Source organism: Parasteatoda tepidariorum, chromosome 12, assembly GCF_982258835.1.
Source record: "Parasteatoda tepidariorum strain Cologne lab strain chromosome 12, Ptep-v5.0, whole genome shotgun sequence".
Lineage (NCBI taxonomy): Eukaryota > Metazoa > Arthropoda > Arachnida > Araneae > Theridiidae > Parasteatoda > Parasteatoda tepidariorum.
Window position 1 is genome coordinate 21,794,282 of NC_141766.1, and position 18,709 is coordinate 21,812,990.

Genomic DNA, 18,709 nt, shown 5'->3' on the forward strand with positions numbered 1-18,709 from the left:
TTATAACACATATTTCTAATTCAAAAAAATAAAATTTAGCATTAAACATTTTTATTTAGAATTTTCATTACGTGAAAAAAACATAAATCATTTTTGTACACAAAAATCGCTTCTGTATTTTTTGTTAATATTACAATAAATCAAAGTTGCTCAAAAAATATTTTTTATTGCTTCATATTTTATATTCTGTAAGTTTTAACAGAAATAATAAAACGAAAGATTTTATTTTTTTAAATATATTTTTTTTTCTGTTATAAACTTGAATTTAGATTAAGTGAATAAAATTTTTTTGAATGCATTCTAAGCAAATAAAGTATTCACTTAGAATTTTTTTGTATTCTACTTTAAACATCCGCTCCACAATACGTAAATTTGGTGTCAATTTTGTGAAAATGAGTTAAAAAAAACATTAGTTTTAATATTTATTGTAAATAAATTTATTGGTTCTGAAGTTTACTTTATTTAGTACTGTTATTTCTTATTGATAAAATCTATTTTAGCTTAATATTTAACAATTAGTTAAATTATTATTCTATAATTGCAGTAAAGGTATAACATTTTTATTTGTAGTAAATTATGATTAACACATTCAGGATCATGATAATATTATTTTATAAAGTATATTTCAGTCTTTACAAACTAGGTTATAGATTTCTAAGAAAAGTAATATTTTTCTCTTGCATTATTTAATTACGATATTTATTTTACAAATATTCCAACATTTAATTATGCTGAATATTAATCACGCAAATTGTTTTTTGTTATTTCCAGAGACTTATTTGGACTTATAAAACAACCCCCTAATTTTGGGGCATTTCTGTTATCAGTTTTCATAGTTAATCTTCTTATGTACCTCATTTACTATTCAATCATGAAGGTAAGTTTCTCAAAAACAATTTTTTAAAAATAAAAAATAATAAATTGATGATGTTTATCTAAATGTTATATGGATATTTTTTTCCAGATAAAATGTAAAGAAGGAATTCGATGGATACCAATAATGTATATGATTTTATCTTTTATCTGCTGGGGCTTTGCTTTGCATTTCTTTTTAGCTAAAAACACTTCTTGGCAGGTAAACTAAAATTAACTTTATTCTTTGAGCTTATTATTCATTATCTTGTAAAATCATGTTGTTTAATATGTTCGAGTTTTGTATTAAATAGAGTTAAAAAAACTTTTATTATAAATATATAGTTTAAATACATTAATAGAAAACATTTATTCTAATTAAAATTACCTGTTACGAATCCATGTATAGTGCACTATCTTTTATTAAACTTTCACCAATCGCAAGGTTCTGGATGCCTGAAATACATTTTTACTGTTATATTGTAATTATTCCTATTGATTTTCCAGGCATATTTTTCTATCCATTATTAGAATAAAATATTTTAATTTAAATTTTTATTATCCCAAAATGTTTATTCCTAGTAAAACTAATGGATCCTGGATCAATCATGTAAAAATTAAGTAATGGAATTAGCTAAAAGTTTTATAGTAGCCATTATTCTGGTTAAAAGTTGCAATGAGCAGTAAACAAAGGTACATTGATGGTTGTAAGTGTAAAGGACGTTTTCAAATTTCATTAGGTATTCACTTGCCATTTGTAGGCTATCATAAATCCATTCCAGCCAAAAATTATAGTTTCAGGCATTTGTCACATTAGGTTCTTTCTTTGATCAAGCTGAATAATTGAACACCATGCATTCAAGTAAAAGATGTATCACAGTATTGTTAACTGTACAACTTCATGCAGTTTTTTTATTCAAGTTTCTAGTTAGATAAATTACGAAACAATTACTTGTAGAACTAACGGCAATTAATTGTAAGAATTAAAAAAAACTCTCTCGGAAATTCTTTGATAAATAATGCTTTTAAAACAATAAAAATAAATAAAAAGTATAGTTTATTTTTAAAATAATTCTTGTCTAGTTCTAGAGTTGTGTGAAAAAGAGGTTCATGTTTTTTTTATAATCGTGATGAATTTTGATACCTTTTTTTAAATACCATAAGTATTTTTAATTATCTTTCAAAAGAAATACATTATTAAAACATGTGTTTATCATAGGTGTCACCAGCTAAATCACGAGATAGAAATAAACACTGCATCATTTTAAACTTTTTTGATCATCATGATATTTGGCATTTCTTATCAAGTTGTGCATTATTCTTTTCATTCATGGTAAGGAAATCATCATTTTTTATATTCATTTATAGCATACAATCAAATTAAGGTAAAAAGCAACTAAATCCAAGCATTTGAAATAACAAGCTGGGGCATAATATTCTATTCTCAATCATTTAAAGATGATTTTTCACTTAACTGTAATTTAATCTCCTTTGCTATGAGTGCTTTTTAAATGGCTTGTTTGGAGTGACCCACATGCTTCTCTTTCCTTTTCAATCAATAGTTTTGGAATTTTCAATTAAATATCAATAAATTTTCGAATAAAGTAACTTTATTTTTAATGAATAAATTTGATTTATAATAATTAAAGCTTTAAGCAATATAATTTTTTGTTGTAGGAATAACTTAAAAAAATAAATAATCGTCTGTCTTGATTTCTTACTAAAATACATATAACAAAAAAAGTCATACTTATTTTAAACTTTAAAATATACATCTTTCATATAGTGTTGATACAGGGTAAAAGTTAAAGCTATACTGAACTTTCTTGCATAAATTTCAGAATAGTAAAGTAAATAAAGAATAATTAAAAATTAACTTGTGTTATTACAGAGTAAATTGCACAAGTAAACATTTAATTATTGTATCTTTGTTAAGTTACAAACATTTAGTTACTCATAAAAACACATTTGGTGTTTTTATGAGTGACCCACATGCATTACAGGGTAAAAGTTAAAGCTATACTGAACTTTCTTGCATAAATTTCAGAATAGTAAAGTAAATAAAGAATAATTAAAAATTAACTTGTGTTATTACAGAGTAAATTGCACAAGTAAACATTTAATTATTGTATCTTTGTTAAGTTACAAACATTTAGTTACTCATAAAAACACATTTGTCAATTTTCAGTTTATGTAAGAAAGAGTAAAAATAGATTGAAAAAGTATAGCATAAAATAAAAATTTTAACAACTCAATGTTTTTTCATGTTTATTTAAACTTATGATGTGCAGATGATCTGTATTTAATTTATATAAATCAAGCAAATAATGTTTAGAAAGATGGAAATGTTTTGTTAGTTGATATAAATGATTTCCAATATTATCAGAAAGCATTTTGCCTTGTTATTTAATTAAAAACTACTTTCTTATCTTAAAACATATTAATTAATATATTATGAAACATGTTGTAATTAAAGAATTCACCGTGAAATAGTGATAAGTAGCATTTTGTTTTTTCTTACGTTGCTTGCCAAATTCAAAGGAATTGGTAATTTTTGCTAGGTCTTAATCAGTTTTTAACAGAGCAAAGATCAGAAATAATTGTAGTGACAAATACAGTTTTTTTTCTTTTTTGTTGTTGTTATTTATTGAAATTGAAGTGATTGCTAAATTGTGAAACTATCCATTATGAATTTTGATCTATACCACAAATTTCATGGCAAATCAAAATGTTGCTAATTTTTTATATTTATGATATTTAATTAAACAGAAAGGGGACGATCAAGAAAAAAAAGTTTAAGCGTAAATATGTGTATGACTAATTTAATAGATATGTTTTTCTTTTACCTTTATTCCATATATAATCAATATTGCTTTTAAGTAATTTTATACAATTAGTAACTTATAAAATAAACTTATTAAAAGCATCATTATTCTACTTGCAAATAAACGGATAACAAAATTGTGCTCTTCAATCAAATACCTACTTATTAAGCACTTCAGTTATCATTTGAAAAAGTATTATTTGCTCACCTACTTTATTTAGTTTAGACATGTTTTTCAGGTCCTTTTTACATTAGACGATGATTTGGAAAATACACCAAGGTCGAAGATTACAGTATTCTAGTCAATGTTATGTTAATCATTTGCACTCTGGACTACTTTGAAATTAATCTTAACTTATTTTTCACTTTATAGATTACAATTATAAAAAAAAGAGGTAATAAAACACAAAGGTGTTAAATTTTTAAAATTCAAAGTGGTGAATGTTGCACGCCTGACAATAGTGACACAGATTCATCTTTTGAGTGCAGAGATTTTATTGCTTTTACAGTATTTATGTAAATATTGCCAATTTTTGTCTTTCATAAAAATATTGTTCACGAATGAATTATCTTGAATGCATCTTACAATTGAGGTATAAATATTATACTGAAATTTGTTTTCATGAATTTGTAAGTATAGTTTAATGGACTGTTTTATTGGGGATGAATAATAACTTTGAAAAGTTAAACATGTCCTGTCAAGTTTTAAAATGAACTGTAAATAAAACTCTCAATGAATTATTATAAAAAATATTCCTGTATTTTCCAGCTTACATTTAGAAACTCTTGTAAAAAAAGTAGCTTATACCCCCCACAATCTACCTGTTAAGATGCAATGGAATTTTAAATGAAATAATTTAAATTGAACGCCCTAAAAAACAAACCTTTATTTACCTCAAATTTGGGAGTGAATAACCCCATAGGAAGATAAGGCAAGCTGAAAATGATGAATAATCTTAGGGAGGGGACATAACCTGAGAGATGTTCTTGGATCAATTACAAAATAACCAATTCACTTAACAGAGATAGTGGCGTTTCCAACAACAGAAATGTGAAAGATTCTTTTGATACTGCTCTCATAGATGATAGCATGTTAAACTTGTTTTTTTAGGGAAGAAAGTGATTGAGGCTTTTATTATTTTTTTTTAAAAATGTATTCAGTTTTTTTCAATTGTAAATCACAATCATGTAAAATATCAAGTATTCTATATTTGTAATAAATTTTTTAAGCATATTTTTCATACTATATAGTTGCATAACTTCAGTGCCAGCACTAGGCCTTTAACATCCTTCTGAAAAATATGTTAAAATATTTTTTCTCATTTTTAAAATTATTTGACTTCTAGTAATACTCATTCTTCCTCAATGCAAAGTTCTTATTCCAGCCCCAAGATTGCCAGAAATGTTTATTTTTGCTCTTGGTGATTTTACTACAGAAATAAAAATCTCCCTTTAGTTGTTTTTTGTATGATTCCTCTTAGATAAAAAAAATAGTATTTCCATGGTCAAATTTCTTACAGAGTTCCATGAACTTATTAGCGTATTTAAGTTTTTTAAAAAAAAAAAATCTTCGAAAAATTATGCCAATTGAAATATTGTTTAAAAAATATTTTATGCATTTTATAGATGTTGGTTAACTGTACATTAAGATGGTATTATATAAATGATATGTGTTGGTTTTTATTGTGGGGTCTTCACTGGAAAATACAGTAAATCATTTTTTATGTATGCATAGTATCTTAAGAGAAAAACTTGTTTTAATATTAGCTGCTGAAATACACACTTATTTTTACTCAAATGAACATTTATTTTTTATGTACTGCATTCAAGTGATTTAAAAATTAAGTGATGAATTAATGTAATGACATCTATGTTTTTAAACCAATTCATTTGTGAATAATATATTTGTTATTGATTGTAAAACGAGCTTATTGAATGAATCATAAAGTGATTTTTTTTCTTTAAGAGTCTATTGTGTTCTTCTTTTTCTATGTTAAATATGATATGCGATATAATTTCAAGGTTACTTACAAACAGGCAAATAAAATTTTAAAGAAATTATATTAAATATGTACATAACTAATTAAATTTCTAAAAAAATGCCCTGAAATATATGTAAATAGCTATTGGAAAGAAGATTACATGGTACAAGAATAAAACTATTGTTTTATGAGTTCCATGTTTCTTAATAGATATTTCAGCAAACTGTAAAACAAAATTTTTTATTTCCAACATGTTTCAATAATTTTCCAAAGAAAAAAAAAAAAAAAAAAGAGAGAGAGAGAGAGAGAGATAAAGTGGAATATTTTTATTGAAAACAGTTTTAAAATTATAAAAGTAAAATTAAATGTTAATTTTACATTCATATATATATATAAACTATCTACATAGATTACAAGCAATAGTTATTTGATTAGAGCCCAAAGAATTTCTTGAAAATGGATAAATAGGAAGGATCTCCAGCTGGTGCAGATTTAGGTAATACTAAATCTGATCTTGGTTCTTGAATTGGCAGTTTTCTGTTCTTCATATTTAACCATCGCTGCTCAAAATCTGATATTTCACCTTAATAAATTAAAGAGTTTAATTAAATTGATGCCTAATTAAAAAAAAATTGCAGTTATTAACATTTTGCTAATTGCCCACCATAACTGAAATTCGGTATTTTTCTGCACTATCTGGTTTTTTGTAATCAGGGTGCGTATCCAGATTTTTCAACAAAAAATCACCTTTTAAGTACTTTTTAAACACTCAAAAAATATTTTTAATCTCTTTCCAAAAAAAAAATTTCATAATTAGTATCTGAGCAGTAACAAAAATTATTTTGTTCTATCATTTAAAGTTCTTATTTTATGAACATAAAATGAATAAAATTCAAAAACATTTTCACCAAGTTCACATAATCATGATAAAATAACTAGTTTCTAATAAATATTGCATAGAAAATTGTGAAAATCATGCATTTTTTGTAATTTAGGATGACAATTAAAACTGCAAAGAAATATTCTCTTTCCAAAAGATAGAAAATTAATCACTTTTTACAAACACTGAATAAAAAAAGCACCTTTAAAAGCTTTTAACAAATGCAAATCAAAAATAAGCATTTTTAAAAATGGTATCCTGGTAATTCAATAAATAACACTACTCGACAAGAAAATGTTTGAACAAATTAATACGCAAATTTTTTATATTAACATTTTTAAATCTTTCTTTATAAGTTTTTTAAAAATTATTTGTTGACAGTCAAAGATTATTAAAGCTGATTTTTTTCTTAGTGTATCTCAGTCAGTGTTTCTAACCTTATTTTTCCTCTTTTTGTCATACTGGCTAGGCCATTATTAAAGTTTAATGCCGTGCATATAATTTTAAATATGAAAAAATAAAATTATTAACTAAATGAAGCTTAAATATTAATGTTTTAGGATAAAAATAAGATATCTTTACCTTCTCGACAATCAAATTACCTCTCTGTAGAACTAAGGACTTACATTAGTATACACAATATGTGAAGAAATAAATTTCGATATCATCTAAACTAAACAAGAGTTGCCAACTTTTAGACTAGCTATCCATAATCTGAAGTGCAATAATGCATAAAACGTTAATTAAATCAAAACCAGCGAAATTTCATGAATATACAAATTCCAGGTGGTACTTTAATGTTATATTTAAAATTGAGCATAAAATATTTTTATGGTGGCTATTAAAAATCAAGAGCTCTTTGTCAAAAACTTTTATATGATTTTGTAAAGTCTTTAAAAATGTTTTTGAATTTTAATAATTTTATGCAGATATATATGATGAACTTTTAACAATAGGAAGAAAATGTTTTCTTTTCGATGTGAATATTTTACGATTCAAAAAAAATATCAAGTGTTTAAAATATTTGTTTGACTGCTTGAAAAGTTCTTAAAAATTGTTGAAAAACAAATATATATTGTTGAAAAACAAATATACATTTTTGAAAACAAATATATATTTTTGAAAAATTTGGCTAACCACCCTGTAGTATGATAAATTTATGGAATTTTTTTTTCGCTCACTACAGTAATTTTAGAAACATTTATTTGGAAAATTGAAAACATATTTTGCATTTAATCTTTGAAAAATTGAACTATATTTGTATTTATAGAACATTTGTACTAACTTAAAAAAGTTCTTAGGTCATTTTTAAATAAGTTTATTTTTATTTCAAGTTAAAGTCATATTATTCTAACATGCATATTAAGTTAAGAATTAGAAAGGAAACAGGCTTTAAAATCCCTAATTTTATTAAAGGTTGTACAGGTAAAAAGTTAATTATCTGGAATTATATTGGCAAAAAATAAAAGCTTAAAAATATAAAAATTTTCTGACTACAAAATATTGATTCAGCACTCTGAACCATTGGTAATAAAGTAAGAGTTAAGAATTAAAAGTAATTCTTTTATTCTTGCGCATTTTCACATAAGCTCTTTGCCTTTTAATAAGCTTTTTGGTCTTTTATTCAGATTTTTATACATTTTTGACACTTATAATTTTTCTTTATAAGTGTTTTCATTGAAACATACCATTTTCTCAGTAAATATACTATTATTAATAGATCAAGATTTTCAATTAAATAATTAAAGTTAAAAAAATAAAAACAATTTCTTTTTCAGTTCCTCTCTTAAATTTTTTTTCTCACTAAGCAAACTTTATTATTTTCTTATTTAGCTTTTATAATTTTTATGGAGAACATTTATATTTTTAAAATGATTGAATTTTGGCAAACTTTTGTTTCAATTAAAATATAGCACTTTTTACTGATGATAAAGCAATATATGAAACCAAGAACCACTGCTCAAGAATATAGAATTTGCAGTTTCCAGCTCATTCAGGATAGCTGAGCTTTCACTATGTTACTTTTAAACAGATACAAGTAACACCAATACTAATTTATGTTTTAAGCAGTTAAGTAGCTTTTCTTTGAAAACTCAACTTTTCATTAAGTAGTATAAAAACATCTTTTAATTTTAAGCAGTTAAACTTTAACTTACTTTCATCCAAATTTGTCAAGTTTTCTTCTTTTTCTTTTATACCCTGATTATCTGCATGAGTAGTAACTTCATAGCTCTGATCTCCAATAGACCTACGGATTGTTGTAGTAACATTTCCTTGACTATCAGTACATTTTCTGTGCTCTTCAACAGTCTGTAACAGTTTGAAACATTGTAAAAACTTTTGTAAAAAGACTAATAATAATTATTGGAGTGAGTTTTTTTCCCCAATATTTATAAAAGGAATAAGAAAGAGAAAATTTAAGTAAACAATTAAAAAACTTACGCCATCAGGTAAATGAACAGTTCTTATAGAAGAAAACTTTTTATATGAAAAAAGCTTAGGGGTTTGACGCTCTGATTTATTATCATCTAAAATCAATCCATGTCTTGCAACATGTTCATCAATGTCTAGAATTAAAAACAATAAGCTTAAATAAAATATTAAAATGCATGAAAAAGGAAGACCAAGAGGGAAAAAGGGTTTGGAAGAGGGAAAAGTGGAACATTGGTGAATCAGTATGGAACTTTATGTATTAAATGAGTTTATGGAATTCAAGAAAAAAAAAGAAAACACAAGGAACAAAGGGGAACAAAACAGGGTAACAAAGAGGGCTAAATATAAAAACACTGTAAGAAAAAAAATAAGAGTCGAGAAATTGAGTAGTTAAAAATGATGTTGAGCACATTGTTGCATTAATCCCTTATTTAATTGTTTTAAAAGATATTCATGGCACTTTCTAAATTAGTATGTTTATGCTTATACAATCTATTTGTGGTTTTGTTGCAGATATTACACAGTCAAATCTCAATACTACAGACTAAAAAAATTCAAATACACATTCAATAGTAAGTTCATCCCAATCTCATAGGGAGACTTAATTTTCTATGACCAAATTGCCTTTAAGAGATCCAAGAATACATTAAGAAATCAGAAATTTGAAGAAAAAAAAAATGCATTTTTTTCAGTATTAAAAAAAAGTTGTGAAATTTCTTTCTTATAAGCAAATGAAAACCGAATTCAGAATTGTTTTTTGATATCAATAAATTCTGGTTCACAATGTATTACTACACAGGATGAATAAAACACTATGCAAGTGATCAACTATTTTAAGAAATATTCATCAAATCAAAAATCTAAAGCTACAATTTCTAAAAGATGCATATAATAACAATTCCAAGCTTGACCCCAACATCATCCCCTCGGGATGAGGTAGGAGCAGCTTTTAAACCTTTATCTTTTTTTCCAGATTTCGATTTTCCAGGAAAAAAGTGTCCTAATTTGACATACATATTGTTGTATTTTTGTTAAGAGGTGGTGCTGAAGTTGCAAAATGAATATGGCTTAAAAGTTCCTTAAAATTTACTCATTTTGAAAAATGTCAGATAAAACCCACACCTCTGCTCCTCCAACTACAATAGAATTTCTGTAGTTTCAGAAAATAATTTATTTAGTGGGAGTAAAGGTAATAAATTAATAATTTTATAAATAAAATTTAAAAGATATTTGTTCACCACTACACAGAAATATTTTACACAGATCTATAAAAGCTCAGAAAGATAAATGGTCATGCTTTTATATTCAGTTAGTTAAAATGTTAAGTTAAAAGGTTTATTAAAATTGCACTGTCAGTTACTTTTATAAAAATTTTAATAATTTGATAGCTGACTTTAGTTTATTAGTACTGGGACAAGACATTTAGCAAAAACATCAAATGTTGGAAGGTAGGCTTGTTTGAAACCCTTCCCCCAAAAAGGCTCTACTTTCCAGAAACTGTCTTAATCTCAGATAGTAGAGAAGGGGGTCAAATAAGGTGTAATTAGATAGGTTTTTCAAATTATTAAACAAGCTAAACTATATTTTTTTAATTCTAACACGTATTTCTTGAGATAACTCTTTTTAAAAATACTTTTTTTGTTCCATCTGCAAACCAAAATGCTGTATGTCGAATTCTATTGCTTTTTTTGCTGGAAGAACCAAATCTACAATAAAAAGGGTTTTGAATCTTAGGGTTGCCCTGGCTTTACCCTCAAAGTGTGAGGCAAACGTGAGAAGACATAATTTCAGAAGAAAAAATAATGGATTTAAAAATATATGATTTTTATGCTATACTGACATAGTTATATGATTTTTACGTGAGTTGAGATTCAACAATGCAGGAAACAATTGATTTGTTATGAAATTGTAAGTGTTTTGAAATTAATTTTATTTATAATTTAATTTTTTTAATTTGTGAAATTTCACTTAAATGTACCTGGTAATAGTTAACGTAATGCATAGTAATTAGCAAAGTCAATCTTCATAAAATTTTTAATGTTACTTTGTTTTGTATGGGAAATTTTGAATCAAACATTTGAAAAACCCTTTTTTAAGCACTAAATTTGTGTTGATTTTGTCCATGTGGTTTTGTTGATTGCATATGCTTGAGATTTCCATACAGATCTTAAAATTTCAATTTCTTTTTTGATTCAATACTATTTTCAATACTATTTTTTGATTCAATATTTTAACAATCCAATACATAAAAAAACATATAACATAAAAAATTACCATAACAAATTTACAAAAAACATTTGTTTGCAAATAAAAATTTCTTACAACCAACCGTATTTTTTAAAATTCTTTTAATGAGGCAGAATTTTTATTCTTTGATACAGACGATATTTTAAAACTTACCACTGTCAGTAAAATGATCAGGAATTATCACATCAGAAAACTTGACATCCTTAAAAATAAGCATAGAGTTAAATATAAGAAATATTAAAGTGAGAAACACACATTCTTAATGCACTAATACCTTAAAAATATTATATACTTAGAACATTGAAAAATTTTTGAGAAAAAACATTCAGTTGTAAAACAATATTTTTAACAATTACAAACATAATATAAATTTGTAAAATTGACAAATGTTATGATTGTACATATTTAAATTTAGTTTTATGAAAGCACAATTTGAAAACTTCTCATGACTTTCATTGATGAAGTCTTTTTTGCAAAATAAGTCAAAAAAAGAAAAATTTAAAATAAAAAGGTGGTAAGAAACTTTATGATTAAGAGAAATACTAATCAGAAACATTAAAAAATTAATTCTATTAGCATCTAAAATGTGCAATTGAATGCTGTTGCAATGCCAATACCAAAACTTACCAAAGATACCTGTATAATGATATAAAGATATAATTTTGATATAAAGCAGCCCAAGTACATTGGACATTTTTTAATTTACTACTATAGAAAATTTTGATCTTCAAGATTAAAAACCTAATTCTCTACGGTGCTATTACTTTTATTTCAAATATAAATTTTAATCCTAAAATCATGACATGACGAAGATAAAAATTTTTTTTAAGCAGCAGTCATTCTAAGAATTTTTAAGTTTTCAACGCAAAGTGTGGAAGAATTATCATCCTAACGCTTAGATAAGTAGAATCTATTATCATAAGAATTTTACAAAAGATGTGATGGCAATTCCTGTTGAAATTTTTTTCATTAAAGAATCTAATAAAATGCTTTAGAAAGAATGTCCCACATTTTTAGATAGTTTTAAAGTATTCTTGTAAAACTGCTACCATAGTAGAAACCTTGATAGAGTGATAATCACTTTTCTGTATTGCAAGACCATCACTTTAAATGAAACAAATTAAAAAATAATATCTATTTGAGTTACTAAATTTCCTGTAATGAATTTGAAACATATAAAAGATATACTGAAAAAATGGAAGAAAAAAAAGGAAACAAGGGAGTACACATGTTTCAGTACTTTTTAATAAGGGAAAATGAAACAAGTTCGAGCATGCATTCTAAGGTAATTTTTCTAAGCATTTTAACTTAATTAATATTTCCACAGAAATAAAGAACAAATGTAGGTAAAAAAAAACTTATTTTAATAAAGGAAAATGATAAAAAAAAAATTTAATATTTTTCAACATACATGATTTTCCTCAGATCTTTTACAATCAGGATCTTTAAGCATCATAGAACGAGGATCATTTGGAGTGCTTTCTTCAAGCTTTATAGATCCTATGAAATATATACAGAAAAGAACAAAATATAAAAAAGGTAGTAAATAATAAAAAAAAAAGCTGAAACACAAAGTATTAAATGACTACAAAAGACCACACAATTTTCTGCAGGTGTTTGTTGCATGATCTGGTCATGATTAAAGAATGTTAAATATTTTGTTATAAAAACAAAATATTTATAATTTTATGCCTGAGATAAATTAAATGCCATTTTATTTTAAGGGCGAAATCTGAAATATAAAAATACATATATATCTCAGGACTCAAGTTGTAAATTTATTTAAATAATATGAACAAAAAAAACAAACAAAAAAAAAACCCAAGTATACTTCTAAAAAAAAATGTTTGAATCGAATTTGTAAACTAAAACCAGCCTTATCATTAGTGAGTTTAAAAACCATTCATTTTACAGCACTAACAATAAAGATGACCAGCTTTTAAACTCCTTGATTAAAATGTAATAAACTATAACTAGATCTTATAGCTGGAAAAAAAAGTTGTTCATTTAAAATAATGCTAAAAAAAGGAGATATAATGATATGTTACAATAATTTAAACTTTTCTCTTACCGAAAGGTACAAAAGATGAAGAAAACATATTATTTAGCATGTCTTCCATATGTTGAAACAACCCACGTGCTGTGTCATCCATATTTCCAAATGGTTCCATAAAGGGGACATCAGAGGAGTTTATTCCCTCTTCATGTGGACTATCTCCTATGTCATTTTCCTCAGAGAAACTATACACAAATTATAAATCGATTTTATAAATCAAAAATTAAAAATTATTTTGAAAGTTAGTCTATAAGAGATAAAAACAAAATTCTGAAAAAAAAAATTCATTACTAATTTACTACAAAAATCCCTACTAAAAAGAATAGAATTTGATAAAATAAGGGAATAGGATATAACGAATGTTAAAAAAATTATGGATGTAACGAATAGCGGTTTGGACAAATAAATCGTTCATATACCGCATATTTGGCGGCAGAATAGAAACTTTTTAAAAAATTGATTAATAAATATTTTTTACCTATAAATAAGTTTAGTCATTACTGAAAATTAATTAAAACTATATTATTTGCATGGGATGAAGGGAAATGAACGCTAATAGTTATTCATTAGAAATATTTAAAATAAATAAACAAACTGACTTATAGCTATAAATAAAACTGAAATCATGAAGTTGAAAAAGAAAAGGAAAATTAAAAAAAATCCTTTTAATTCATAAAACAAAACATTAATGCTGAATATAATATTTTCTGGAAAAAAACTATTGATACAACATGAAAAGAAATAAAATCTATCATAAATGCTTTAAAAAATGACCACAAAAACAAAAGATTATAAACAAAAGCAAAACAGAAAAAATAAAAATCTTTGTTAATTCTCAAAAGAAAACTTTAAAGCTGAACTTCTCAATTTACCCAATTACTGTATTTTTAAAAAAAAAGTTAAAAAAAAGTTAAGGCACATATAAATCCTCTTAATTGCCGCATCATAATAAAAATGTAGATAAAACTATAAGTTTTTTTTAACAAAGAAAAAGCTAAATTGAAACCAAAACAAAATTCATTCTTAATTTTTAAACAAAAATTTAATGCTAAAAATCTTAATTTGACTTTTTCACCTTGCTGTAATTTTAGATGAAAGTGACAATAAAAGAATAACATTCATTACAAACTCTCTTTAAAAAATGCTGACTCATAATAAAAACACTGATAAAAATGTTAATACAAAAAGCAAGAGGAAAAAAAACCGTGCTTAAAATATAACTTTAACATTAAAATCACAGTTTTCTATGTTACCAGATATCTATCTTACTGTACAGGAAAAAGTGGCAATAAAAGAGTAAAGTCTATCAGAAACATTCCCTTTAAATGCTGTGCTATAAAAACAAGAAAATAAAAACTAAAACAAAATTGCTGTTGATTCTTAGAATAAAAAATTCAGAAGAAACTCTTGGTTCAGTATAAAATAATTTAGCTTCAATTCTTTAAATTTTGCTTTTCTATTAGTTTTCCACAACATAAATTTACAAGCCATGTGCAAGTTTTAGAACTTAATAGATATGTGTAAAAACTATTTCTAACAATGTATTCTAAAAAATACAATTTCAGATTCTTTATTAAATACAGTCAAGGGTTTCAATACTTTCAAGGGTTTTCGTTTCGGTTCACTATAACCAGGAGTTCACTAGATCTGTTATGCAGGCAATTTAACCAATGGTTCCCAAGCTCCTCACTTTTATTACACATTATTCAAATAAATGACTGAAAAATATTATGTAGTAGCAAAAAATGTGTTACTTTTTTATTACTCTTCTTCTTGCGTCCAAAAAAAATTAGTAATCTCTAGCTGATGAGCAATCCTCAACATCAGATATGGAAACACTTCTCGACTCTCAGATAATTTTCCCTGAATTTCTGTTATTCCGCTTTTTAAACCTGTCTAACTCGCTATTTTAGCACATAAAAGTAGTCTCATAAAATCACATAGCAAATTCATCGACATTTGTTTAGATACTGGAGATTGCGGCTTCTTCTAATGTTGAACCACTTCAGTAATGCTTCTTCAACATCCTTATGATCTGTTTTTCTCAACTTTTTTTTGGCATCAAAATTTTTTTTCATGAGCAGAAATTATTAACTGCCTATTTTTTCATATGCTACAAACTGCAGATTTGGATAGTTTATATTCTCTGCAAATATCAGCTTGATTGCATCCATTTTCAATTTTTCACTACGCCCATTTTATCATCAATGAAGAAAGTTTTACGTTTATTGCTCGCCATAGTTAAATTTGAGAAACTTGTTTGCAGGTTTTTTTAAACTGAACTGAGAGCAAAAAGTTGTTGAAATGAGGGTCTTACCATCACATATTAGTGTTGACCAATAATGCCTCATTCGCTCTGACAGAAAATGCATATTGATCCCACTGACACCTTACAGGTGCACCATCATCTGCCTGGGTAGGAAACATCTGCTTGATTTGTTTAGGGATGGGAAAGTGAGATAAAAGAAGCAAACAAGAAAAAATGCTTATCGCTACATTCCCCTCAATAGATGGTTTTAAAAATCAGTGTATGCATTTATTTTGAAGTAGAAATTTCAAAATTATTACAAAAAAATGAGAAAAAAAAAATCAGTCGTAGACGGAAAAAAGCTTATTATATCCAACTTCCTCACTTTTTTGGTTCACCATATTCACAAAAAATAACATTACTTGTATAGCAAGGCACGGGACCGAACATTTCCTTCACTATATCCAGGAGTTCACTATAGCCGGGTTTGACTGTATATTCAAATTCAAAAGAAAACATTGACTAAAATTACTTTCCCAAAAGAATGCTTTGCAAATATTTAGCGTAGATTTCGGCTAACTGGATATTCCGCAAAATGACTGAATACCTAATAGTGGTAAAATATTCATTACAGCCCTAGCAAAACTATCTACTGAATTGGTAAATATTATGAGTTAAAAGTAAAAATTTTCTGGCAAGCAAAGGTTTTTCAGCAAACAAAAAGCAAAGGTCACCACAGCCTGTCAAAAGTGATGGGTATAATATTACTAATTTATAATGGTAATATTAAACCAATCTACTGATTTTATGCTAAATATTGTACTCAAAGATTGTTTATTGATTGTTAGAGGTCCATAAAGATTGATTGTTAGAGGTCCATAAAAATATTATGTAGTTATTAATCAAAATTGTTGCATTTTTCATTAGAATAGAAATTATTAATTACATATGAAATAATTACTCCTTATAGAAAACAAATAAAAATAATAATACATAAATAAAATAAAGAAAAATCACAAGCAATGAGAATAGTTCTTAATTTTTTTCATCAAAATAAAAATTATGAATTTGTTTGGAGTATTTTAAGTAGAACACTGAAATCCAATTTAGTAAGAATGTTTGCTAAGTTTCCAAAAATCATGAATTGTATTTTATTATTCTTTAAGATTTTAACTTTCGATATATTGTAATTTGTTTTTCTATAGTATATAAAATGCTGATAAAAGAATTATTATTAAGTAAAGAATAATGATTTCGAGTGAAAACTATAAATTGGATTGTTCAAAAAGCGAAATGATTGTTTACTTTTCAAATGGGGAAAGAATTTGGAGCAAAGCTCAAAAGCTTCATGTTGCGGAATTGAATCAATGTTACCATGGAATAACTGTATGAATAAGAAAATAATTGAAATAAATTTCTTTACAAAATTTTAGCAATTATTAATAAAGATATAGAAATTACAGACTCCCAAAAACTATTTGGCAAAACTACATGTTTTCAAATGCATGCAATTTTAATGTATCACAAAGAGATTATTTACATGAGTTTTTATAGATGTAAAAAAGTATAAATAAATTTTTTTAATAAGAACATGCATTTAACTTGTAGAATGCTTAAAAAGAAATATCATCAGATAGTATACTTTACAGTATACTTATATTAAGTTACACATTGAGGATGGTAATTGGAGCCCTTTTAAAATTGCAATGTAAAAAAGAACTAAGTAATGTTAATATAATTGTATAGTGAATAGAAGAGTGAAAACATAACAGCTGCCATTGTTTTATGCATCAAAACTATTGTTCAAGTAATGTACATTTTTACTATATTGAGAGTCAAATTGCAATTCACATTATTTGATTTCAACTTATGAAACATACTAAGCTTTCATTATCCAAATAACGGCAAACAATTCACAAGCAATTAAAATATGAATTCAGAACAGTAGCAAAACTTACAAATTAGGTTGATCTGACCGATAACGGCCATTTCTAAAAAACCAGTTGAAATCCATAAATGTGTTTGTAGACCTTCACTAAGGTTTTATTAATTTGAAAGAGATGATGTAATCCAAATCTATTATTTATTTACAATTTTCTGACCAAATTGCGTAATATGTTTTTTATTTAACAGTTAGGCCTGCTTATTTCTGTCCGGATGAGGTGTCATTAAATTATATAAATATAAGAAAAAATTTCAAGTTTGTTCCAGCTAAGTGCCATTCACACTGCATCTAAAAATTGCGCGCACTTGAATTCAGAGATGTTAGCGCAAAATTCCAGAGAAAATCGCCAAATACGATCTGCGAATTCTATTTTGTAATGTTTTTCGAATGCCTCAATCTATGCTTCTTGCTTTCGTCAAGTTCTGTGCACGCGCAGTAGCTATCATTTTGCCAAAAGCAATTTTTTTTCCATTTTGTGAATTTTTAATTGGCGATCGTAATGATCAACAGGTGGTGTAGAGCAGAACTCTCCACCTATGGCAACACTTCGCGTGCCATTCACCAGTAGCGTGAGGAGAGTCATATGAGAAGAAGGTATGTTAGTTTCTGTCCTGATTTTCAAATAAATTAAAACTTTTAATCTTGGGAGTTATTCGCGAACGTAATGATCAATAGGGGGAATTTTTATTCGAGACGAATGACTGCTAGCAGTACAACACGATCATCAGTTGTACTGGAGATATCTTCTGTGTAGCATTGCAACGTTTCTTCTTTATTGAGGCTTATTAAATTTAAAAAAGAAAAATGTTTGATAGTTTTCCTTATGCAAGCGAAAACAAAACGGATTATCTTTTTTTAGAGAAGGAACATCCCAAACACATCGGAAAAATATTTGTAAATAAACGGGAAAAAAATATGTATCTTCTTTTCAGAGTTAAAACCTAATGCCTGTGAAATTGTTTAACTAAATTTAATGATCTAATATGAAAGGCCTATTTAAACTTTAAATTCCCCACTTTTCTGAATCATATTACTTCAAACATTAAAATATTCAAAAAGTATACAGAAACTGACATTGTTACAGCATTTAATTTTACAAGAAAAGTTTTGACAACATACAGAAATACTGCATTTCTATATGTACTCACCCAATCATTGAATATCAAGTGTTTTTTTTTTTTTTTCAAAAATATTATAAAGTGACTTTACTTTTTTGATTTTGCCGGATCTCTTTTCAGAAAT

At 25.9% G+C, this 18,709-nt stretch overlaps 2 protein-coding genes across 6 annotated transcripts in view; one reads left to right on the forward strand and one right to left on the reverse strand.

Annotated features, from left to right (window-relative positions):
• The window catches only part of LOC107440660 (SID1 transmembrane family member 1), a 78,285-nt gene extending 72,644 nt beyond the window's left edge, over nt 1-5,641 (forward strand). For all 5 annotated transcript variants that reach the window (XR_011638373.2, XM_016053639.4, XM_071188226.2 and 2 more), the window contains 4 exons: nt 772-877; nt 965-1,075; nt 2,072-2,185; nt 3,916-5,641. Coding sequence is in view for 4 of the 5 variants with exons in the window: in XM_016053639.4 (XP_015909125.1) it covers nt 772-877; nt 965-1,075; nt 2,072-2,185; nt 3,916-3,978 (394 nt within the window). In the remaining variant the exon portion in view is untranslated. The remainder of the gene's footprint in view (nt 1-771; nt 878-964; nt 1,076-2,071; nt 2,186-3,915) is intronic.
• A 328-nt stretch (nt 5,642-5,969) lies between these two features.
• On the reverse strand, nt 5,970-17,681 carry LOC107440651 (uncharacterized). The gene is made up of 7 exons (XM_016053627.4): nt 17,481-17,681; nt 13,290-13,459; nt 12,630-12,718; nt 11,372-11,420; nt 8,981-9,105; nt 8,695-8,848; nt 5,970-6,241 (listed from the first exon to the last, which is right to left on the reverse strand). Exons 1-7 carry the CDS (start codon nt 17,534-17,536, stop codon nt 6,090-6,092), a joined length of 795 nt encoding a protein of 264 aa, XP_015909113.1. The 5' UTR covers nt 17,537-17,681; the 3' UTR covers nt 5,970-6,089.
• Between the last annotated feature and the right edge of the window lie 1,028 nt (nt 17,682-18,709).

Excerpts from the sequence above, each read along its gene's own strand:
- LOC107440651 (XM_016053627.4), bottom strand. The coding sequence starts at position 17,536 with ATGGATTTCAACTGGTTTTTTAGAAATGGCCGTTATCGGTCAGATCAA. Across the intron at positions 9,106-11,371 it reads TGATCATTTTACTGACAGTG|ACATTGATGAACATGTTGCA; the intron begins GTAAGTTTTAAA and ends TTTTAATTCTAG. Across the intron at positions 6,242-8,694 it reads CTTGACAAATTTGGATGAAA|GTGAAATATCAGATTTTGAG; the intron begins GTAAGTTAAAGT and ends TAATTTATTAAG.